The 26,641-nt window shown below is 44.9% G+C and overlaps 1 protein-coding gene across 1 annotated transcript in view; it reads right to left on the bottom strand.

Moving 5' to 3' along the window:
* LOC128639706 (ovostatin-like) overlaps window positions 1-26,641 on the bottom strand; it is a 214,110-nt gene that overhangs the window by 40,202 nt on the left and 147,267 nt on the right. The window contains exons 18-20 of the mRNA XM_053691823.1: window positions 25,523-25,634; window positions 12,519-12,750; window positions 11,089-11,212 (exon numbers count right to left, since the gene is read on the bottom strand). Of these exons, the coding sequence (XP_053547798.1) occupies window positions 11,089-11,212; window positions 12,519-12,750; window positions 25,523-25,634 (468 nt within the window). The remainder of the gene's footprint in view (window positions 1-11,088; window positions 11,213-12,518; window positions 12,751-25,522; window positions 25,635-26,641) is intronic.

Here is a 26,641-nt window from a genome sequence, read left to right on the forward strand (position 1 = left end):
TGGTCTGGCACACTAAAGATCCAGTAGAGGATAGACAGAGCAGCAGGACACAGGAGGCTGGCATACTAGAGATCCAGTGGAGAATAGACAGAACAGCAGAACACTAAGGAGGGTCTGGCACACTAGAGATCCACTGGAGGATAGACAGAGCAGCAGGACACACAGGAGGGTCTGGCACACTAGAGATCCAGTGGAGGATAGACAGAGCAGCAGGACACACAGGAGGGTCTAGCACACTAGAGATCCAGTGGAGGATAGACAGAGCAGCAGGATACACAGGAGGGTCTGGCACACTAGAGATCCAGTAGAGGATAGACAGATCAGCAGGATACACAGGAGGGTCTGGCACACTAGAGATCCAGTAGAGGATAGACAGATCAGCAGGATACACAGGAGGGTCTGGCACACTAGAGATCCTGCAGAGGACAGACAGAGCAGCAGGACACAGGAGGGTCTGGCACACTAGAGATCCAGTGGAGGATAGACAGAGCAGTAGGGCACACAGGTGGTCTGGCACACTAGAGATCCAGTGGAGGATAGACAGAGCAGCAGGACACACAGGTGGTCTGGCACACTAGAGATCCAGTGGAGGATAGACAGAGCAGCAGGACACACAGGAGGGTCTGGCACACTAGAGATCCAGTAGAGGATAGACAGAGCAGCAGGACACACAGGAGGCTGGCACACTAGAGATCCAGTGGAGGATAGACAGAGCAGCAGGACACACAGGTGGTCTGGCACACTAGAGATCCAGTGGAGGATAGACAGAGCAGCAGGACACACAGGAGGGCCTGGCACACTAGAGATCCAGTGGAGGATAGACAGAGCAGCAGGACACACAGGAGGGCCTGGCACACTAGAGATCCAGTAGAGGATAGACAGAGCAGCATGACACACAGGAGGGTCTGGCACACTAGAGATCCAGGGTAGGATTGACAGAGCAGCAGGACACAAAGGAGGGTCTGGCACACTAGAGATCCAGAGGAGGATAGACAGAGCAGCAGGACACACAGGAGGGTCTGGCACACTAGAGATCAAGTGGAGGACAGACAGAGCAGCAGGACACACAGAAGGGTCTGGCACACTGTAGATCCAGTGGAGGACAGACAGAGCAGCAGGACACAGGAGGGTCTGGCACATTAGAGATCCAGTGGAGGACAGACAGAGCAGCAGGACACAGGAGGGTTTGGCACACTAGAGATCCAGTGGAGGACAGACAGAGCAGCAGGACACACAGAAGGGTCTGGCACACTGTAGATCCAGTGGAGGACAGACAGAGCAGCAGGACACAGGAGGGTCTGGCACACTAGAGATCCAGTGGAGGATAGACAGAGCAGCAGGACACACAGGAGGGTCTGGCACACTAGAGATCCAGAGGAGGACAGACAGAGCAGCAGGATACACAGGAGGGTTTGGCACACTAGAGATCCAGTGGAGGACAGACAGAGCAGCAGGACACACAGAAGGGTCTGGCACACTGTAGATCCAGTGGAGGATAGACAGAGCAGCAGGACACACAGGAGGGTCTGGCACACTAGAGATCCAGAGGAGGACAGACAGAGCAGCAGGACACACAGGAGGGTCTGGCACACTAGAGATCCAGTGGAGGACAGACAGAGCAGCAGGATACACAGGAGGGTCTGGCACACTAGAGATCCAGTGGAGGATAGACAGAGCAGCAGAACACACAGGAGGGTCTGGCACACTAGAGATCCAGTAGAGGATAGACAGAGCAGCAGGACACACAGGAGGGTCTGGCACACTAGAGATCCAGTAGAGGATAGACAGAGCAGCAGGACACACAGGAGGGTCTGGCACACTAGAGATCCAGTAGACGACAGACAGAGCAGCAGGACACAGGAGGGTCTGGCACACTAGAGATCCAGTAGAGGACAGACAGAGCAGCAGGACACAGGAGGGTCTGGCACACTAGAGATCCAGTGGAGGATAGACAGAGCAGCAGAACACACAGTAGGGTCTGGCACACTAGAGATCCAGTAGAGGATAGACAGAGCAGCAGGACACAGGATGGTCTGGCACACTAGAGATCCAGTGGAGGATAGACAGAGCAGCAGGACACACAGGAGGGTCTGACACACTAGAGATCCAGTGGAGGATAGACAGAGCAGCAGGACACAGGAGGGTCTGGCACACTAGAGATCCAGTGGAGGATAGACAGAGCAGCAGGACACAAAGGAGGGTCTGGCACACTAGAGATCCAGTGGAGGATAGACAGAGCAGCAGGACACACAGAAGGGTCTGGCACACTGTAGATCCAGTGGAGGACAGACAGAGCAGCAGGACACAGGAGGGTCTGGCACACTAGAGATCCAGTGGAGGACAGACAGAGCAGCAGGACACAGGAGGGTTTGGCACACTAGAGATCCAGTGGAGGATAGACAGAGCAGCAGGACACAGGAGGGTCTGGCACACTAGAGATCCAGTGGAGGATAGGCAGAGCAGCAGGACACACAGGAGGGTCTGGCACACTAGAGATCCAGTGGAGGATAGACAGAACAGCAGGATACACAGGAGGGTCTGGCACACTAGAGATCCAGTGGAGGATAGACAGAACAGCAGGATACACAGGAGGGTCTGGCACACTAGAGATCCAGGGGAGGACAGACAGAGCAGCAGGACACATAGAAGGGTCTGGCACACTAGAGATCCAGTGGAGGATAGACAGAGCAGCAGGACACACAGGAGGCTGGCACACTAGAGATCCAGTGGAGGATAGACAGAGCAGCAGGGCACACAGGTGGTCTGGCACACTAGAGATCCAGTGGAGGATAGACAGAGCAGCAGGACACACAGGAGGGTCTGGCACACTAGAGATCCAGTGGAGGATAGACAGAGCAGCAGGACACACAGTAGGGTCTGGCACACTAGAGATCCAGTGGAGGATAGACAGAGCAGCAGGACACAGGAGGCTAGTACACTAGAGATCCAGAGGAGGATAGACAGAGGAGCAGGACACACAGGTGGTCTGGCACACTAGAGATCCAGTGGAGGATAGACAGAGCAGCAGAACACACAGGTGGTCTGGCACACTAGAGATCCAGTGGAGGATAGACAGAGCAGCAGGACACACAGGTGGTCTGGCACACTATAGATCCAGTGGAGGATAGACAGAGCAGCAGGACACACAGGTGGTCTGGCACACTAGAGATTCAGGGGAGGATAGACAGAGCAGCAGGACACACAGGAGGGTCTAGCACACTAGAGATCCAGTGGAGGATAGACAGAGCAGCAGGACACAGGAGGCTGGCACACTAGAGATCCAGTGGAGGATAGACAGGACACACAGGAGGCTGGCACACTAGAGATCCAGTAGAGGATAGACAGAGCAGCAGGACACACAGGTGGTCTGGCACACTAGAGATCCAGTGGAGGATAGACAGAGAAGCAGGACACACAGGAGGGTCTGGCACACTAGAGATCCAGTGGAGGATAAACAGAGTAGCAGGACACACAGGAGGCTGGCACAATAGAGATCCAGTGGAGAATAGACAGAGCAGCAGGACACACAGGAGGGTCTGGCACACTAGAGATCCAGTGGAGGATAGACAGAGCAGCAGGACACACAGGAGGGTCTGGCATGCTAGAGATCCAGTGGAGGATAGACAGAGCAGCAGGACACACAGGAGGGTCTGGCACACTAGAGATCCAGTGGAAGATAGACAGAGCAGCAGAACACACAGGAGAGTCTGGCACACTAGAGATCCAGTGGAGGATAGACAGAGCAGCAGAACACACAGGAGGGTCTGGCACACTAGAGATCCAGTGGAGGATAGACAGAGCAGCAGAACACACAGGAGGGTCTGGCACACTAGAGATCCAGTGGAGGACAGACAGAGCAGCAGGACACACAGGAGGGTCTGGCACACTAGAGATGCAGTGGAGGATAGACAGAGCAGCAGGACACACAGGTGGTCTGGCACACTAGAGATGCAGTGGAGGATAGACAGAGCAGCAGGACACACAGAAGGGTCTAGCACACTTGAGATCCAGTGGAGGATAGACAGATCAGCAGGACACACAGGAGGGTCTGGCACACTAGAGATCCAGTGGACGACAGACAGAGCAGCAGGACACACAGGAGGGTCTAGCTCACTAGAGATCCAGTGGAGGACAGACAGAGCAGCAGGACACACAGGTGGTCTGGCACACTAGAGATCCAGTGGAGGATAGACAGAGCAGAAGGACACACAGGAGGGTCTGGCACACTAGAGATCCAGTGGAGGATAGACAGAGCAGAAGGACACACAGGAGGGTCTGGCACACTAGAGATCCAGTGGAGGATAGACAGAGCAGCAGGACACACAGGAGGCTGGCACACTAGAGATCCAATGGAGGATAGATAGAGCAGCAGGACACACAGGAGGGTCTAGCACACTCGAGATCCAATGGAGAATAGACAGAGCAGCAGGACACACAGGAGAACTGGAACACTAGAGATCCAGTGGAGGACAAACAGAGCAACAGGACACACAGGAGGGTCTGACACACTAGAGATCCAGTGGAGGATAGACAGAGCAGCAGGACACATAGGATGCTGGCACACTAGAGATCCAGTGGAGGACAGACAGAGCAGCAGGACACACAGGATGGTCTGGCACACTAAAGATCCAGTAGAGGATAGACAGAGCAGCAGGACACAGGAGGCTGGCATACTAGAGATCCAGTGGAGAATAGACAGAACAGCAGAACACTAAGGAGGGTCTGGCACACTAGAGATCCACTGGAGGATAGACAGAGCAGCAGGACACACAGGAGGGTCTGGCACACTAGAGATCCAGTGGAGGATAGACAGAGCAGCAGGACACACAGGAGGGTCTAGCACACTAGAGATCCAGTGGAGGATAGACAGAGCAGCAGGATACACAGGAGGGTCTGGCACACTAGAGATCCAGTAGAGGATAGACAGATCAGCAGGATACACAGGAGGGTCTGGCACACTAGAGATCCAGTAGAGGATAGACAGATCAGCAGGATACACAGGAGGGTCTGGCACACTAGAGATCCTGCAGAGGACAGACAGAGCAGCAGGACACAGGAGGGTCTGGCACACTAGAGATCCAGTGGAGGATAGACAGAGCAGTAGGGCACACAGGTGGTCTGGCACACTAGAGATCCAGTGGAGGATAGACAGAGCAGCAGGACACACAGGTGGTCTGGCACACTAGAGATCCAGTGGAGGATAGACAGAGCAGCAGGACACACAGGAGGGTCTGGCACACTAGAGATCCAGTAGAGGATAGACAGAGCAGCAGGACACACAGGAGGCTGGCACACTAGAGATCCAGTGGAGGATAGACAGAGCAGCAGGACACACAGGTGGTCTGGCACACTAGAGATCTAGTGGAGGATAGACAGAGCAGCAGGACACACAGGAGGGCCTGGCACACTAGAGATCCAGTGGAGGATAGACAGAGCAGCAGGACACACAGGAGGGCCTGGCACACTAGAGATCCAGTAGAGGATAGACAGAGCAGCATGACACACAGGAGGGTCTGGCACACTAGAGATCCAGGGTAGGATTGACAGAGCAGCAGGACACAAAGGAGGGTCTGGCACACTAGAGATCCAGAGGAGGATAGACAGAGCAGCAGGACACACAGGAGGGTCTGGCACACTAGAGATCAAGTGGAGGACAGACAGAGCAGCAGGACACACAGAAAGGTCTGGCACACTGTAGATCCAGTGGAGGACAGACAGAGCAGCAGGACACAGGAGGGTCTGGCACATTAGAGATCCAGTGGAGGACAGACAGAGCAGCAGGACACAGGAGGGTTTGGCACACTAGAGATCCAGTGGAGGACAGACAGAGCAGCAGGACACACAGAAGGGTCTGGCACACTGTAGATCCAGTGGAGGACAGACAGAGCAGCAGGACACAGGAGGGTCTGGCACACTAGAGATCCAGTGGAGGATAGACAGAGCAGCAGGACACACAGGAGGGTCTGGCACACTAGAGATCCAGAGGAGGACAGACAGAGCAGCAGGATACACAGGAGGGTTTGGCACACTAGAGATCCAGTGGAGGACAGACAGAGCAGCAGGACACACAGAAGGGTCTGGCACACTGTAGATCCAGTGGAGGATAGACAGAGCAGCAGGACACACAGGAGGGTCTGGCACACTAGAGATCCAGAGGAGGACAGACAGAGCAGCAGGATACACAGGAGGGTCTGGCACACTAGAGATCCAGTGGAGGACAGACAGAGCAGCAGGATACACAGGAGGGTCTGGCACACTAGAGATCCAGTGGAGGATAGACAGAGCAGCAGAACACACAGGAGGGTCTGGCACACTAGAGATCCAGTAGAGGATAGACAGAGCAGCAGGACACACAGGAGGGTCTGGCACACTAGAGATCCAGTAGAGGATAGACAGAGCAGCAGGACACACAGGAGGGTCTGGCACACTAGAGATCCAGTAGACGACAGACAGAGCAGCAGGACACAGGAGGGTCTGGCACACTAGAGATCCAGTAGAGGACAGACAGAGCAGCAGGACACAGGAGGGTCTGGCACACTAGAGATCCAGTGGAGGATAGACAGAGCAGCAGAACACACAGTAGGTTCTGGCACACTAGAGATCCAGTAGAGGATAGACAGAGCAGCAGGACACAGGATGGTCTGGCACACTAGAGATCCAGTGGAGGATAGACAGAGCAGCAGGACACACAGGAGGGTTTGACACACTAGAGATCCAGTGGAGGATAGACAGAGCAGCAGGACACAGGAGGGTCTGGCACACTAGAGATCCAGTGGAGGATAGACAGAGCAGCAGGACACAAAGGAGGGTCTGGCACACTAGAGATCCAGTGGAGGATAGACAGAGCAGCAGGACACACAGAAGGGTCTGGCACACTGTAGATCCAGTGGAGGACAGACAGAGCAGCAGGACACAGGAGGGTCTGGCACACTAGAGATCCAGTGGAGGACAGACAGAGCAGCAGGACACAGGAGGGTTTGGCACACTAGAGATCCAGTGGAGGATAGAAAGAGCAGCAGGACACAGGAGGGTCTGGCACACTAGAGATCCAGTGGAGGATAGGCAGAGCAGCAGGACACACAGGAGGGTCTGGCACACTAGAGATCCAGTGGAGGATAGACAGAACAGCAGGATACACAGGAGGGTCTGGCACACTAGAGATCCAGTGGAGGATAGACAGAACAGCAGGATACACAGGAGGGTCTGGCACACTAGAGATCCAGGGGAGGACAGACAGAGCAGCAGGACACATAGAAGGGTCTGGCACACTAGAGATCCAGTGGAGGATAGACAGAGCAGCAGGACACACAGGAGGCTGGCACACTAGAGATCCAGTGGAGGATAGACAGAGCAGCAGGGCACACAGGTGGTCTGGCACACTAGAGATCCAGTGGAGGATAGACAGAGCAGCAGGACACACAGGAGGGTCTGGCACACTAGAGATCCAGTGGAGGATAGACAGAGCAGCAGGACACACAGGAGGGTCTGGCACACTAGAGATCCAGTGGAGGATAGACAGAGCAGCAGGACACAGGAGGCTAGTACACTAGAGATCCAGAGGAGGATAGACAGAGGAGCAGGACACACAGGTGGTCTGGCACACTAGAGATCCAGTGGAGGATAGACAGAGCAGCAGAACACACAGGTGGTCTGGCACACTAGAGATCCAGTGGAGGATAGACAGAGCAGCAGGACACACAGGTGGTCTGGCACACTATAGATCCAGTGGAGGATAGACAGAGCAGCAGGACACACAGGTGGTCTGGCACACTAGAGATTCAGGGGAGGATAGACAGAGCAGCAGGACACACAGGAGGGTCTAGCACACTAGAGATCCAGTGGAGGATAGACAGAGCAGCAGGACACAGGAGGCTGGCACACTAGAGATCCAGTGGAGGATAGACAGGACACACAGGAGGCTGGCACACTAGAGATCCAGTAGAGGATAGACAGAGCAGCAGGACACACAGGTGGTCTGGCACACTAGAGATCCAGTGGAGGATAGACAGAGCAGCAGGACACACAGGAGGGTCTGGCACACTAGAGATCCAGTGGAGGATAAACAGAGTAGCAGGACACACAGGAGGCTGGCACAATAGAGATCCAGTGGAGAATAGACAGAGCAGCAGGACACACAGGAGGGTCTGGCACACTAGAGATCCAGTGGAGGATAGACAGAGCAGCAGGACACACAGGAGGGTCTGGCATGCTAGAGATCCAGTGGAGGATAGACAGAGCAGCAGGACACACAGGAGGGTCTGGCACACTAGAGATCCAGTGGAAGATAGACAGAGCAGCAGAACACACAGGAGAGTCTGGCACACTAGAGATCCAGTGGAGGATAGACAGAGCAGCAGAACACACAGGAGGGTCTGGCACACTAGAGATCCAGTGGAGGATAGACAGAGCAGCAGAACACACAGGAGGGTCTGGCACACTAGAGATCCAGTGGAGGACAGACAGAGCAGCAGGACACACAGGAGGGTCTGGCACACTAGAGATGCAGTGGAGGATAGACAGAGCAGCAGGACACACAGGAGGGTCTGGCACACTAGAGATCCAGTGGAGGATAGACAGAGCAGCAGGACACACAGTAGGGTCTGGCACACTAGAGATCCAGTGGAGGATAGACAGAGCAGCAGGACACAGGAGGCTAGTACACTAGAGATCCAGAGGAGGATAGACAGAGGAGCAGGACACACAGGTGGTCTGGCACACTAGAGATCCAGTGGAGGATAGACAGAGCAGCAGAACACACAGGTGGTCTGGCACACTAGAGATCCAGTGGAGGATAGACAGAGCAGCAGGACACACAGGTGGTCTGGCACACTATAGATCCAGTGGAGGATAGACAGAGCAGCAGGACACACAGGTGGTCTGGCACACTAGAGATTCAGGGGAGGATAGACAGAGCAGCAGGACACACAGGTGGGTCTAGCACACTAGAGATCCAGTGGAGGATAGACAGAGCAGCAGGACACAGGAGGCTGGCACACTAGAGATCCAGTGGAGGATAGACAGGACACACAGGAGGCTGGCACACTAGAGATCCAGTAGAGGATAGACAGAGCAGCAGGACACACAGGTGGTCTGGCACACTAGAGATCCAGTGGAGGATAGACAGAGAAGCAGGACACACAGGAGGGTCTGGCACACTAGAGATCCAGTGGAGGATAAACAGAGTAGCAGGACACACAGGAGGCTGGCACAATAGAGATCCAGTGGAGAATAGACAGAGCAGCAGGACACACAGGAGGGTCTGGCACACTAGAGATCCAGTGGAGGATAGACAGAGCAGCAGGACACAGGAGGCTGGCACACTAGAGATCCAGAGGAGGATAGACAGAGCAGCAGGACACAGGAGGCTAGCACACTAGAGATCCAGAGGAGGATAGACAGAGCAGCAGGGCACACAGGTGGTCTGGCACACTAGAGATCCAGTGGAGGACAGACAGAGGAGCAGAACACACAGGTGGTCTGGCACACTAGAGATCCAGTGGAGGATAGACAGAGCAGCAGAACACACAGGTGGTCTGGCACACTAGAGATCCAGTGGAGGATAGACAGAGCAGCAGGACACACAGGTGGTCTGGCACACTATAGATCCAGTGGAGGATAGACAGAGCAGCAGGACACACAGGTGGTCTGGCACACTAGAGATTCAGGGGAGGATAGACAGAGCAGCAGGACACACAGGAGGGTCTAGCACACTAGAGATCCAGTGGAGGATAGACAGAGCAGCAGGACACAGGAGGCTGGCACACTAGAGATCCAGTGGAGGATAGACAGGACACACAGGAGGCTGGCACACTAGAGATCCAGTAGAGGATAGACAGAGCAGCAGGACACACAGGTGGTCTGGCACACTAGAGATCCAGTGGAGGATAGACAGAGAAGCAGGACACACAGGAGGGTCTGGCACACTAGAGATCCAGTGGAGGATAGACAGAGCAGCAGGACACACAGGAGGCTGGCACAATAGAAATCCAGTGGAGAATAGACAGAGCAGCAGGACACACAGGAGGGTCTGGCACACTAGAGATCCAGTGGAGGATAGACAGAGCAGCAGGACACAGGAGGCTGGCACACTAGAGATCCAGAGGAGGATAGACAGAGCAGCAGGATACAGGAGGCTGGCACACTAGAGATCCAGTGGAGGATAGACAGAGCAGCAGGACAGACAGGAGGGTCTGGCACACTAGAGATCCAGGGTAGGATAGACAGGACCCAGGAGGTCTAGCACAATAGAGATCCAGTGGAGTATAGACAGGACACAGGAGGTCTGGCACACTAGAGATCCAGTGGAGTATAGACAGGACACAGGAGGTCTGGCACAATAGAGATCCAGTGGAGTATAGACAGGACACAGGAGGTCTGGCACACTAGAGATCCAGTGGAGTATAGACAGGACACAGGAGGTCTGGCACACTAGAGATCCAGGGTAGGATAGACAGGACCCAGGAGGTCTAGCACAATAGAGATCCAGTGGAGTATAGACAGGACACAGGAGGTCTGGCACACTAGAGATCCAGTGGAGTATAGACAGGACACAGGAGGTCTGGCACACTAGAGATCCAGTGGAGTATAGACAGGACACAGGAGGTCTGGCACACTAGAGATCCAGTGGAGTATAGACAGGACACAGGAGGTCTGGCACAATAGAGATCCAGTGGAGTATAGACAGGACACAGGAGGTCTGGCACACTAGAGATCCAGTGGAGTATAGACAGGACACAGGAGGTCTGGCACACTAGAGATCCAGTGGAGTATAGACAGGACACAGGAGGTCTGGAACACTAGAGTTCCAGTGGAGGATAGACAGAGCAGCAGGACACACAGGAGGGTCTGGCACACTAGAGATCCAGTGGAGGATAGACAGAGCAGCAGGACACAGGATGGTCTGGCACACTATAGATCCAGTGGAGGATAGACAGAGCAGCAGGACACACAGGAGGGCCCGGCACACTAGAGATCCAGTAGAGGATAGACAGAACAGCAGGACACACAGGAGGCTGGAACATTAGAGATCCTGTGGAGGATAGACAGGACACAGGAGGTCTGGTACACCATGATTGTTAAGATCAACACCTAATTTTTGAGGAACCAGAGTCCAGGTATAGGAGGCTCTTTCTCCAAGGCAAATGCAGACGTCCTGGGGCACATCCTGGGGCTCAGCAACAAAATCAGAGGAGCTTCCCATGGTCACACGAACCTGCAGGTATCACAAGAGAAGTCAGCAGTATACACAGTGCTACACAGCTAAAATAGAGGCAGAGGCCAGCACTATACACAGTGCTACACAGCTAATATAGAGGCAGAGGCCAGCAGTATATACAGTGCTACACAGCTAATATAGAGGCAGATGTCAGCAGTATACACAGTGCTACCCAGCTATTAGAGGGAGACGTCAGCAGTATACACAGTGATACACAGCTATTAGAGGGAGAGGTCAGCAGTATACACAGTGCTACACAGCTAATATAGAGGCAGAGGATAGCAGTATACACAGTGCTACACAGCTAATATAGAGGCAGAGGCCAGCAATATACACAGTGCTACACAGCTAATATAGAGGGAGAGGTCAGCAGTATACACAGTGCTACACAACTAATATAGAGGAACATGTTTTCAGTATACACAGTGCTACACAGCTAATATAGAGGCAGATGTCAGCAGTATACACAGTGCTACACAGCTAATAGAGGCAGAGATCAGCAGTATACACAGTGCTACACAGCTAATATAGAGGCAGAGGTCAGCAGTATACACAGTGCTACACAGCTAATATAGAGGCAGATGTTAGCAGTATATACAGTGCTACACAGCTAATATAGAGGCAGAGGTCAGCAGTATATACAGTGCTACACAGCTAATATAGAGGCAGAGGTCAGCAGTATACAAAGAGCTAAACAGCTAATATAGAGGGAGAGGTCAGCCGTATACACAGTGCTACACAGCTAATATAGAGGCAGATGTTAGCAGTATATACAGTGCTACACAGCTAATATAGAGGCAGAGGTCAGCAGTATATACAGTGCTACACAGCTAATATAGAGGCAGAGGTCAGCAGTATACAAAGAGCTAAACAGCTAATATAGAGGGAGAGGTCAGCCGTATACACAGTGCTAAACAGCTAATATAGAGGCAGAGGTCAGCAGTATACAAAGAGCTAAACAGCTAATATAGAGGGAGAGGTCAGCCGTATACACAGTGCTACACAGCTAATATAGAGGCAGAGGTCAGCAGTAAACACAGTGCTACACAGCTAATACAGAGGGAGAGGTCAGCAGTATACACAGTGCTACACAGCTAATACAGAGGGAGAGGTCAGCAGTAAACAAAGTGCTACACAGGTAATACAGAGGGAGAGGTCCGCAGTATACACAGTGCTACACAGATTATAAAGAGGGAGAAGTGAGCAGTATACACAGTGCTACACAGATAATACAGAGGGAGAGGTCAGCAGCATACACAGTGCTACACAGGAAGATGTCAGCAGTAAGCACAGCACTGGTTACCTTGATGCACTGCTCCAGGTAGTTTGGTACAAAGGCTCTGAGTACCAGGGTCTCTCCTCGGACAATGGAATACGGTAAAGATAATTCCACAAAGAATGGCAGGAAGGATGTGAATTTTGCTGGATCTGGGATCATCCCAAACCCTTCATTATCAGATACACAGAACATGGAGCCTTCCCAGCCAGTTATAGAGTCAGGTACCACCAGTGTTACACTACCGGTGCCGTCCGAGCTGTGAGACAGGAAATGTACACATTCATGTTTAGTAAGTGACACTTATGTACACAATCATGTTTAGTAAGTGACACTTATATACACAATAATGTTTAGTAAGCGACACACATGCACACAATCATGTTTAGTAAGTGACACACATGTACACATTCATGTTTAGTAAGCGACACATATGTACACAATCATGTTTAGCAAGTGACACACATGTACACAATCATGTTTAGCAAGTGACACACATGTACACAATCATGTTTAGTAAGTGACACACATGTACACAATCATGTTTAGCAAGTGACACACATGTACACAATCATGTTTAGTAAGTGACACACATGTACACAATCATGTTTAGTAACAGACACACATGTACACAATCATGTTTAGTAAGTGACACATCTGTACACATTCATGTTTAGTAAGCGACACACATGTACACAATCATGTTTAGTAAGTGACACATATGTACACAATCATGTTTAGTAAGTGACACATATGTACACAATCATGTTTAGTAAGTGACAGATATGTACACAATCATGTTTAGTAAGTGACACATATGTACACAATCATGTTTAGTAAGTGACACATATGTACACAATCATGTTTAGTAAGTGACAGATATGTACACAATCATGTTTAGTAAGTGACACATATGTACACAATCATGTTTAGTAAGTGACACACATGTACACAATCATGTTTAGCAAGCGACACACATGTACACAATCATGTTTAGCTAGTGACATATATGTACACAATCATGTTTAGTAAGTGACACATATGTACACAATCATGTTAAGTAAGTGACACATATGTACATAATCATGTTTAGTAAGTGACACATATGTACATAATCATGTTTAGTAAGTGACACTTATTTACACAATCATGTTTAGTAAGTGACACATATGTACACAATCATGTTTAGTAAGTGACACATATGTACACAATCATGTTTAGTAACAGACACACATGTACACAATCATGTTTAGTAAGCGACACATATGTACACAATCATGTTTAGTAAGTGACGCACATGTACACAATCATGTTTAGTAGGTGACACATATGTACACAATCATGTTTAGTAAGTGACACATCTGTACACAATCATGTTTAGTAAGTGACACATATGTACAATCATGTTTAGTAAGTGACACATATGTACACAATCATGTTTAGTAAGTGACATATCTGTACACAATCATGTTTAGTAAGTGACACATATGTACACAATCATGTCTAGTAAGTGACACATATGTACACAATCATGTTTAGTAAGTGACACATATGTACACAATCATGTTTAGTAAGTGACACATCTGTACACAATCATGTTTAGTAAGTGACACATATGTACAATCATGTTTAGTAAGTGACACATATGTACACAATCATGTTTAGTAAGTGACATATCTGTACACAATCATGTTTAGTAAGTGACACATATGTACACAATCATGTTTAGTAAGTGACACATATGTACACAATCATGTCTAGTAAGTGACACATATATACACAATCATGTTTAGTAAGTGACACATATGTACACAATCATGTTTAGTAAGTGACACATATGTACACAATCATGTTTAGTAAGTGACACATATGTACACAATCATGTCTAGTAAGTGACACATATATACACAATCATGTTTAGTAAGTGACACATATGTACACAATCATGTTTAGTAAGTGACACACATGTACACAATCATGTTTAGTAACATACACATATGTACACAATCATGTTTAGCTAGCAACACACATGTACACAATCATGTTTAGTAAGTGACACATATGTACACAATCATGTTTAGTAAGTGACACATATGTACACAATCATGTTTAATAAGTGATACATATGTACACAATCATGTTTAGTAAGCGACACACATGTACACAATCATGTTTAGTAAGTGACACATATGTACACAATCATGTTTAGTAAGTGACACTTATGTACACAATCATGTTTAGTAAGTGACACATATGTACACAATCATGTTTAGTAAATGACACATATGTACACAAACATGTTTAGTAAGTGACACATATGTACACAAACATGTTTAGTAAGTGACACATATGTACACAATCATGTTTAGTAAGTGACACATATGAACATAATCATGTTTAGTAAGTGACACATATGTACACAATCATGTTTAGTAAGTGACACATATGTACACAAACATGTTTAGTAAGTGACACATATGTACAATCATGTTTAGTAAGTGACACATATGTACACAATCATGTTTAGTAAGTGACAGATATGTACACAATCATGTTTAGTAACAGACACATATGTACACAATCATGTTTAGTAAGTGACACATATGTACACAATCATGTTTAGTAACAGACACATATGTACACAATCATGTTTAGTAAGTGACACATATGTACACAATCATGTTTAGTAACAGACACTTATGTACACAATCATGTTTAGTAACAGACACTTATGTACACAATCATGTTTAGTAACAGACACTTATGTACACAATCATGTTTAGTAAGTGACACGTATGTACACAATCATGTTTAGTAAATGACACATATGTACACAATCATGTTTAGTAAGTGACACATATGTACACAATCATGTTTAGTAAGTGACACATATGTACACAATCATGTTTAGCTAGTTACACATGTACACAATCATGTTTAGTAAGCGACACATCTGTACACAATCATATTTAGTAAGTGACACATATGTACACAATCATGTTTAGTAAGTGACACATATGTACACAATCATGTTTAGTAAGTGACACTTATGTACACAATCATGTTTAGTAAGCGACACATATGTACACAATCATGTTTAGTAAGTGACAGATCTGTACACAATCATGTTTAGTAAGTGACACATATGTACACAATCATGTTTAGTAACAGACACATATGTACACAATCATGTTTAGTAACAGACACATATGTACACAATCATGTTTAGTAAGTGACACACATGTACACAATCATGTTTAGTAAGTGACACTTATGTACACAATCATGTTTAGTAACAGACACATATGTACACAATCATGTTTAGTAAGTGACACATATGTACACAATCATGTTTAGTAAGTGACACATATGTACACAATCATGTTTAGTGAGCGACACATATGTACACAATCATGTCTAGTAAGTGACACATATGTACACAATCATGTTTAGTAAGTGACACTTATGTACACAATCATGTTTAGTAAGCGACACATATGTACACAATCATGTTTAGTAAGTGACAGATCTGTACACAATCATGTTTAGTAAGTGACACATATGTACACAATCATGTTTAGTAACAGACACATATGTACACAATCATGTTTAGTAACAGACACATATGTACACAATCATGTTTAGTAAGTGACACACATGTACACAATCATGTTTAGTAAGTGACACACATGTACACAATCATGTTTAGTAAGTGACACTTATGTACACAATCATGTTTAGTAACAGACACATATGTACACAATCATGTTTAGTAAGTGACACATATGTACACAATCATGTTTAGTGAGCGACACATATGTACACAATCATGTCTAGTAAGTGACATGTATGTATCTCTCACTCTCTTTGTGTAAATGGTACATTCCGGTTATCACAGAGAGAAGGATACGTATGTATTTCTCACTCTCTGTGTGTGTAAATGGTACATTCCGGTTATCACAGAGAGGAGGATACGTATGTATTTCTCACTCTCTGTGTGTGTAAATGGTACATTCCGGTTATCACAGAGAGGAGGATACGTATGTATTTCTCACTCTCTGTGTGTGTAAATGGTACATTCCGGTTATCACAGAGAGAAGGATACCTATGTATTTCTCACTCTCTGTGTGTGTAAATGGTACATTCCGGTTTTTACATAGAAAAGGATACGTATGTATTTCTCACTCTCTGTCTGTGTAAATGGTACATTCCGGTTATCACAGAGAGAAGGATACGTATGTAATTTTCCCTATCTGTGTGTGTAAATGGTACATTCCGGTTATCACAGAGAGAAGGATACATATGTATTTCTCACTCTCCGTGTGTGTAAATGGTACATTCCGGTTATCACAGAGAGAAGGATACGTATGTATTTCTCACTCTCTCTTTGTGTAAATGGTACATTCCGGTTATCACAGAGAGAAGGATACATATGTATTTCTCACTCTCCGTGTGTGTAAATGGTACATTCCGGTTATCACAGAGAGAAGGATACGTATGTATTTCTCACTCTCTCATTGCGTAAATGGTACATTCCGGTTATCACAGAGAGAAGGATACGTATGTATTTCTCACTCTCTGTCTGTATAAATGGTACATTCCGGTTATCACAGAGAGAAGGATACGTATGTATTTCTCACTCTCTGTCTGTATAAATGGTACATTCCGGTTATCACAGAGAGAAGGATACGTATGTATTTCTCACTCTCTGTCTGTATAAATGGTACATTCCGGTTCTCACAGAGAGAAGGATACAAATGTATTTCTCCCTCTCTGTCTGTATAAATGGTTCATTCCGGTTATCACAGAGAGAAGGATACGTATGTATTTCTCACTCTCTGTCTGTATAAATGGTACATTCCGGTTCTCACAGAGAGAAGGATACGTATGTAATTTTCCCTATCTGTGTGTGTAAATGGTACATTCCGGTTATCACAGAGAGAAGGATATGTATGTAATTTTCCCTATCTGTGTGTATAAATGGTACATTCCGGTTATCACAGAGAGAAGGATACGTATGTATTTCTCACTCTCTGTGTGTGTAAATGGTACATTCCGGTTATCACAGAGAGAAGGATACGTATGTATTTCTCACTCTCTGTCTGTATGAATGGTACATTCCGGTTATCACAGAGAGAAGGAGACGTATGTAATTTTCCCTATCTGTGTGTGTAAATGGTACATTCCGGTTCTCACAGAGAGAAGGATACGTATGTATTTCTCACTCTCTGTGTGTGTAAATGGTACATTCCGGTTATCACAGAGAGAAGGATATGTATGTAATTTTCCCTATCTGTGTGTGTAAATGGTACATTCCGGTTATCACAGAGAGAAGGATAAGTATGTTTTTCTCCCTCTCTGTCTGTATGAATGGTACATTCCGGTTATCACAGAGAGAAGGATACGAATGTAATTTTCCCTATCTGTGTGTGTAAATGGTACATTCCGGTTCTCACAGAGAGAAGGATACGTATGTATTTCTCACTCTCTGTGTGTGTAAATGGTACATTCCGGTTATCACAGAGAGAAGGATATGTATGTAATTTTCCCTATTTGTGTGTGTAAATGGTACATTCCGGTTATCACAGAGAGAAGGATAAGTATGTAATTTTCCCTATCTGTATGTGTAAATGGTACATTCCGGTTATCACAGAGAGAAGGATACGTATGTAATTTTCCCTATCTGTGTGTGTAAATGGTACATTCCGGTTATCACAGAGAGAAGGATACGTATGTAATTTTCCCTATCTGTGTGTGTAAATGGTGCATTCCGGTTATCACAGAGAGAAGGATATGTATGTAATTTTCCCTATCTGTGTGTATAAATGGTACATTCCGGTTATCACAGAGAGAAGGATAAGTATGTAATTTTCCCTATCTGTCTGTGTAAATGGTGCATTCCGGTTATCACAGAGAGAAGGATACGTATGTAATTTTCCCTATCTGTGTGTGTAAATGGTGCATTCCGGTTATCACAGAGAGAAGGATAAGTATGTAATTTTCCCTATCTGTATGTGTAAATGGTACATTCCGGTTATCACAGAGAGAAGGATACGTATGTAATTTTCCCTATCTGTGTGTGTAAATGGTACATTCCGGTTATCACAGAGAGAAGGATACGTATGTAATTTTCCCTATCTGTGTGTGTAAATGGTGCATTCCGGTTATCACAGAGAGAAGGATACGTATGTATTTCTCACTCTCTGTGTGTGTAAATGATACATTACGGTTATCACAGAGAGAAGGATACGTATGTATTTCTCACTATCTGTGTGTGTAAATGGTACATTCCGGATATAACAGAGAGAAGGATACGTATGTATTTCTCACTCTCTGTCTGTGTAAATGGTACATTCCGGATATAACAGAGAGAAGGATACGTATGTATTTCTCACTCTCTGTCTGTGTAAATGGTTCATTCCGGTTATCACAGAGAGAAGGATACGTATGTATTTCTCACTCTCTGTGTGTGTAAATGGTACATTCCGGTTATCACAGAGAGAAGGATACGTATGTATTTCTCACTCTCTGTGTGTGTAAATGGTACATTCCGGTTATCACAGAGAGAAGGATACATATGTATTTCTCACTCTCTGTGTGTATAAATGGTACATTCCGGTTCTCACAGAGAGAAGGATACGTATGTATTTCTCCCTCTCTGTCTGTGTAAATGGTACATTCCGGTTATCACAGAGAGAAGGATATGTATGTAATTTTCCCTATCAGTGTGTGTAAATGGTACATTCCGGTTCTCACAGAGAGAAGGATACGTATGTATTTCTCCCTCTCTGTCTGTGTAAATGGTACATTCCGGTTATCACAGAGAGAAGGATATGTATGTAATTTTCCCTATCTGTGTGTGTAAATGGTACATTCCGGTTATCACAGAGAGAAGGATATGTATGTAATTTTCCCTATCTGTGTGTGTAAATGGTACATTCCGGTTATCACAGAGAGAAGGATACGTATGTATTTCTCACTCTCTGTGTGTGTAAATGGTACATTTCGGTTATCACAGAGAGAAGGATACGTATGTATTTCTCAGTCTCTGTCTGTGTAAATGTTACATTCCAGTTATCACAGAGAGAAGGATACGTATGTATTTCTCACTCTCTGTGCCTGTGTAAATGGTACATTCCGGTTATCACAGAGAGGAGGATACGTATGTATTTCTCACTCTCTGTGTGTGTGTAAATGGTACATTCCGGTTATCACAGAGAGAAGGATACGTATGTATTTCTCACTCTCTGTGCCTGTGTAAATGGTACATTCCGGTTATCACAGAGAGGAGGATACGTATGTATTTCTCACTCTCTGTGTGTGTGTAAATGGTACATTCCGGTTATCACAGAGAGAAGGATACGTATGTATTTCTCACTCTCTGTGTGTGTGTAAATGGTACATTCCGGTTATCACAGAGAGAAGGATACGTATGTATTTCTCACTCTCTGTCTGTGTAAATGGTACATTCCAGTTATCACAGAGAGGAGGATACGTATGTATTTCTCACTCTCTGTGTGTGTAAATGGTACATTCCGGTTATCACAGAGAGGAGGATACGTTTGTATTTCTCACTCTCTGTGTGTGTAAATGGTACATTCCGGTTATCACAGAGAGAAGGATACGTATGTATTTCTCACTCTCTGTCTGTATAAATGGTACATTCCGGTTATCACAGAGAGAAGAATACGTATGTATTTCTCACTCTCTGTGTGTGTAAATGGTACATTCCGGTTATCACAGAGAGAAGGATCTGTGTAAATGGTAATTTCCAGTTATCACAGAGAGAAGGATACGTATGTATTTCTCACTCTCTGTGTGTGTAAATAGTACATTCCGGATATAACAAAGAGAAGGATACGTATGTATTTCTCACTATGGCCCTGAAATTGAAAGGATTCTCCAGCTTGGAGAGTGCAGACTTCACAGGGGCTGAACTCACTGAATGTTCAAAAGAAAAAGGACTGAACTCTCTTGCACTGTGAGATCTCTCTAATATCTGTATGTGAAGCAGAGAGAAGCCCAGTGCAATATAGAACTGCTTGATATGAGAGTCTTTTTACACTTACACTTTGTGCATTGCATTTTATATCACTATACGTTTCAGTTTGGGTCCTTTCAGTATTATTGCATTTAAGCTTTGCACTTTTTATATTTTAATACATTTAGATTTAGATCCAGCAGTGATTTTACAAATTCTGATTATGTTTTGAAAGTTTATGTGTTACTCTAACAAATTAGGATCACACTGTTTAATTATCTGTCCCACAGAAAATAATGATGCTCTCTGGGAAACTGAAGCTGAAAGTTTTTCAGTTTTAATTGAAATAGAAGAAATGCAAAGTGCGATGTAATTTGCAAGTATGAGCCTAATTTGTGAAAGTTACACAGAAACTGTGAAAACATAAATGGCGAGATTACATTTACGGCGGAGGCTTCAGCGCAAGCGCTGCAACCCGCGCCACCTGTAATTTCACCTCGCACATCAGCGTATCCAATAAACTCCGCCGGCAGTTCATAAAGATAAACTACCTATTAAAGTATCAACCCCTAAACAGCCAAAGCCCCCAACACAAATAAATAATTAAATTACTAAGCACCCTACCCTAACACCACCTAACCTAACACCCCCTAAACCTAACACTCCCTAAATGAACTACAAAAACTAAAGTTACTTTTAAAATAAAAAACCTAACACTACTTAAAAAATAAAAATAAACTAAGTATAAATTAAATGGAAAATGGAAAATTATAAACAATGAAACGGATATACTAACTGCAACAAAAGTGCAGACAGATAACCAGTAAGAGGCGCCAAAAATCAAAAAGATCTAAAAAAATTAATTAAATTATAACTGGTGATGGTGATAATAACAACAGGGTATAGCAACTCTGGAAAACCAAAAAATATTAATCAAAAGGTGCTATAAAAAGATTCAGATATCTAAGATAAATGTCAATTAAAACCTAAAATATATATATATATATATATATATATAGTAAAATAATAATATATATACATTAACATAAAATAAATAATATATCAAAATTAAATGGAAAGAATCAGTCACAATGAATTATCATACTGCAAAAAAATAAAAAAATTGAAAAAATAGGTGTTACAGATATGTGGCAGTGTCCACACAATAATTTACAAAATTAGATCAGAGCATAAACAACAAGTGACACATAAGTGGCAATTACAAATTGGTGGCAGAGTCCACACAATAATTGGCAAAGTGTCAAAGTTAAATCAGAGCGAAAAAACACATATGGCGGATATGTAGCAATGTCCACACAATAGTTTCCAGGCAGCTCCTCTGGTGCGTCGTGCCCTGACACAAGATGACAATCTATAACAGAAAAGATAGAGGGCGCCACATAGTGCAGATAAATGAGGGAAAAGAATTGGATGAAGAGATGTGTACGTAGCAGGTATCCTACTCACTTGATAGTAAGCACTGATGTGCAATACAAGCAGGCCGAGTCCAAAGAGTCGCTCGGCAAACTCACCAGGCACCTGGAACAGATGGTCTTTGTTGTCCCGGCCAAGAGTATCAGGAGCGGTGCAGTTCCCAAAGAACTTCTTTGCTGTTTCCCAACTGTTGTTAGATAAAGATACAGTCTCTGCTAGTTTAGCAGGAGCGGCACTTACGTCAAAAGTGCAAATGGACGTCAGGCACAGTGCACCAAATGCTTCAGAAATAATCAGAAGTTCAGCAGCAATGATACAAAAGAGTTTAATACAGCTTAAAAGCATAAAAACAAGCAACGCGTTTCTCTGTGTCCCAGCACAGTTTCATCAGGCTATCATGATAAAGGGCCGCTGCTGCTAAACTAGCAGAGACTGTATCTTTATCTAACAACAGTTGGGAAACAGCAAAGAAGTTCTTTGGGAACTGCACCGCTCCTGATACTCTTGGCCGGGACAACAAAGACCATCTGTTCCAGGTGCCTGGTGAGTCTGCCGAGCGACTCTTTGGACTCGGCCTGCTTGTATTGCACATCAGTGCTTAGTATCAAGTAAGTAGGATACCTGCTACGTACACATCTCTTCATCCAATTCTTTCCCCTCATTTATCTGCACTATGTGGCGCCCTCTGTCTTTTCTGTTATAAATTAAAGGGACTTGCGAATCAAAATTAAAATTCTGGTGTATACTTTCCCTTTAAGCTACAATACAGAAAATAAAAAAGGGCTTTTTGGAGGGCATTGCCCCAAGATAAACAGCTCTTTTACATCAAAATACACAAAGTCCCCCCTAACAGTAAGACCCCCCCACCCACCAAACCCCCATTTAGCTCTTTTACAAAGTGCCCACCCTAATCTAAATAAACCCCCCCAAATTTTTTTTTTTTTTAAAAAAACCCTAAATCTAACCCCCAGGTTGATACTCACCATTCCTGAAGTCCGGCGGAGAAGGTCCTGTCACATGCGGTGAAGTCTTCTTCCAAGCGCGACCTCTTCTTCCAGGAGCAATCTGGCACGGAGGGCGGAGCTGAAGACCGATGACCGCAGAGCTGAAGACCGGTGACCCTGGAACTAAAGACTAGCGAACACGGAGCGCAGAGGATCCTCTTTGTACGATCGTCGAATACACTGGATAGTGAATTCAAGGTACGCGATTAAAAATGGCGTCCCTTGAATTCCTATTGGCTGATTTGATTCTTCAAATTCAAATCAGCCAATAGGATGAGAGCTACTCAAATCCTATTGGCTGATTTGAATAGCCAATAGAATTTCAGTAGCTCTCATTCTATTGTCTGATTTGATCAGCCAAAAGGATTTGAGTAGCTTTCATCCTATTGGCTGATTTGAATTTGAAGAATCAAATCAGCCAATAGGAATTAAAGGGACGCCATTTTTAATCGCGTACCTTGAATTCACTATCCAGTGTATGGCGGCGATCGTACGAAGAGGATCCTCTACGCTCCATGGCTCTGCAGTCGCCGGTGTTCATTTTCAGGGTTGCCGGTCTTCAGTTCCAGGGACGTCGGTCTTCAGCTCTGCGGTCATCGGTCTTCAGCTCCGCCCTCCACTCCACACCAGACTGTTACTAGAAGAAAAGGTTGCCGCTTGGAAGAAGACTTCACCGCATGGGACAGGACCTTCTCCGCCGGACTTCAGGAATGGTGAGTATCAACTTCAACATTTTTTTATTTAGATTATGGTGGGCACTTTGTAAAAGAGCTAAATGCCCTTTTAAGGGAAATGCCCAACAAATGCCCTTTTCAGGGCAATGGGTAGTTTAGGTTTTTTAGTGTAAGGTTCTTTTTTGGGGGGGGTTTGGTGGGTGGGGGGTTTACTGTTAGGGGGGACTTTGTGTATTTTGATGTAAAAGAGCTGTTTATCTTGGGGCAATGCCCTGCAAAAATCCCCTTTAAGGGCTATTGGTAGTTTATTCTTAGAGTAGAGGTTGTTTTTATTTTGGGGGGGGGGGGGGGCTTTTTATTTTCATAGGGATTAGGTATATTTTTTTAAATTTGGTAATTGTGTTTTTTATTTTCTGTAATCTTAGATTTTTTTAATTTCTGTATTGTAGCTTAAAGGGACAGTCTACACCAGAATTTTAATTTTGACTAGACTGTCCCTTTAATTTATACTTAGTTTATGTTTTTATTTTTAAAGTAGTGTTAGTTTTTTTAATTTCAATAGTAACTTTAGTATTTTGTAATTTGGGTTAATTTAATGGTTGTTAGGTTAGGGGGTGTTAGGTTAGGGGGCTTTGTAATTTAATACTTTGATAGGTTTATTGCGTTGTGGGCTTTGGCGGTTTAGGGGTTAATACTTTAATAGGTAGTTTGCGTTGTGAGTTAATGGCGGATTAGGGGTTAATTATTTTAATAGGTACTTTGCGATGTTTGGGGTTGGCGGATTTAGGGGTTAATAATTTAGTTATTACTTGCGGTGTGGGTTTGATGGCAGATATAAGGGGTGAATAGTTTAATTAGGCATATTGCTTTGTAGGGGGGTTGTCGATTTAGGGGTTAATACTTTAATTAGTTCCAATATGGGTTTGATGGCGGATATAGAGGTTAATAGTTTAATTAGGCATATAGCGTTCTGGGGGGGTTGACGGTTTAGGGGTTAATACTTTTCTTAGTTCCGATGTTGGTTTGATTGGTGGTATAGTGGTTAATACCCTTTATTAGTTATTGCGGTGGGGGATATCGGTAGACAGGTAGATATTGCGCATGCGTTTGTTTATTTTTGAAGGCAGTTTCGGGAGTTACGGTGCTCCCATACTCAGCGCCAGGCTTGCTGTCTCTGCCTTGTGTGGTGAGGTGAAAATGGAGAAAGATTTCTCCATTTTCGCCACGTAAGTCCTTGCGCTGAATATTGGATACCGATTGGCAACGCAGTCTTATGTTAACATATGGGACTAAAAATTGCGGGCGACGGGTGAAATATAAGTGCCGTATCTATATGCGGCACTGTATATTGGATACCAAAACCATGCAAAAACCGGTGTCGCCGGCTTTTGCGGGCGACGCCGCATATGTAATGGAGCCCAAAAACTTGTAAAATCACAATCCTAAATACACAGCTGAATACACATAAAATAAAAATAGAAAGTGCAAAGTTTAAATGTAATAAAATATAATCTGAAGTGTAAAGTGATATAAAATAAAAAGCACAAAGTGTAAATGCAGCAGAACTATCATGTCATGCAGTGCTATACAGCTCTAGACATGTCTCTCCTTCAAATACAGAAATGCAAGGAACACCCCTTGGAGAAGTAAAGAAAAATCTGCCATTTGATCTTGCAGTGCTGGAGGATCATTTTAGATCATCTCATCTGAGCAGAGAGGTTTTGAACTTCAGAGCCACTGTGTGCAAAGGTTGGAACTTTGCTTGTTAAAATTTAAAATTTTAATTTTCCAGCCTGCAAGTGAAAAACATACCAGGGGGTTGAACACTGAGTACTAAAGTATGATGCTATCCAGCATATTGCTGACACTCTATATATTTAATAATCACTTCATAATGTGACCCGGGGAATAAAGATATTTAATAATTTATGCACTCACCCAGCCGTTGATGTTCCCCAAAACCAGATATCAGAGAAATTTTTCCGAACTGTTTCAATAGAGCCGCCACCGGAACCGCCTCCACCACCAAAACCTTTACCTGATCCTGCATCTGGCATTAAAAATAGCAGATAAAATGGATTTAGAGTCTTTGAAGTACATTTTCATCATAAAAGAATGTATTCAAGATCTTAATAATAAAAATATCATGCACATAAATAATGTCAGATATGACTATTATGTTCCTGTAGTAATTGCAGAACTAATGTTATGAAACATATACATATATACACAGAATAAATACACATACAGTATATACAGAACAAAGCACACAGGTAAACAGAAAAAATATAAACAGAAAAAAATACACATATATGCAGAAAAATACATATATACGCAGAAAAAATACACATATACACATAAAAAATACAGATATACGCAGAAAAAATACATATATACGCAGAAAAAAACACATATACACAGAAAAAATACACATAAACACAGAAAAAACAGATATACGCAGAACAAAATACACATATACACAGAAAAAATATACATATACACAGAAAAAAACACATATACACAGAAAAAATACAGATATATGCATAAAAAAATACATGAACACAGAAAAAATACACATAAGGGCTGATTAACCAAGCGGTCAATCGGCCCCAATGCAGCTGTTTCCACGCGAGCCTTCAGGCTCACCGGAAACAGCAGTTAAGAAGCAGCGGTCTCAAGACCGCTGCTCCTTAACTGGTCCGCCGCCTCTGAGGTGGCGAACAGCAATCAGACTGATAGAATACAATCGGGTTGATTGACACCCCCTGCTAGCGGCCAATCTGCAGGGGGCAGCATTGCACAAGCAGTTCACCAGAACTGATTGTGCAATGCTAAATGCTGACAGCGTATGCTGTCGGCATTCACTGATGTAGGGCGGACATGATCCGCTCAGCGGAGGAACATGTCTGCCCGACATATGATAAATCAGCCCTATAGACACAGAAAAAAATACACATATAAACAAAAAATACACATACACAAAAAAACACACATATACCCTGAAAAAATACACACATATACACATATAAAACAAACAAACATTTACACAGAAAAAAA

The sequence above is a fragment of the Bombina bombina genome, chromosome 9 (genome assembly GCF_027579735.1).
Source record: "Bombina bombina isolate aBomBom1 chromosome 9, aBomBom1.pri, whole genome shotgun sequence".
NCBI lineage: Eukaryota > Metazoa > Chordata > Amphibia > Anura > Bombinatoridae > Bombina > Bombina bombina.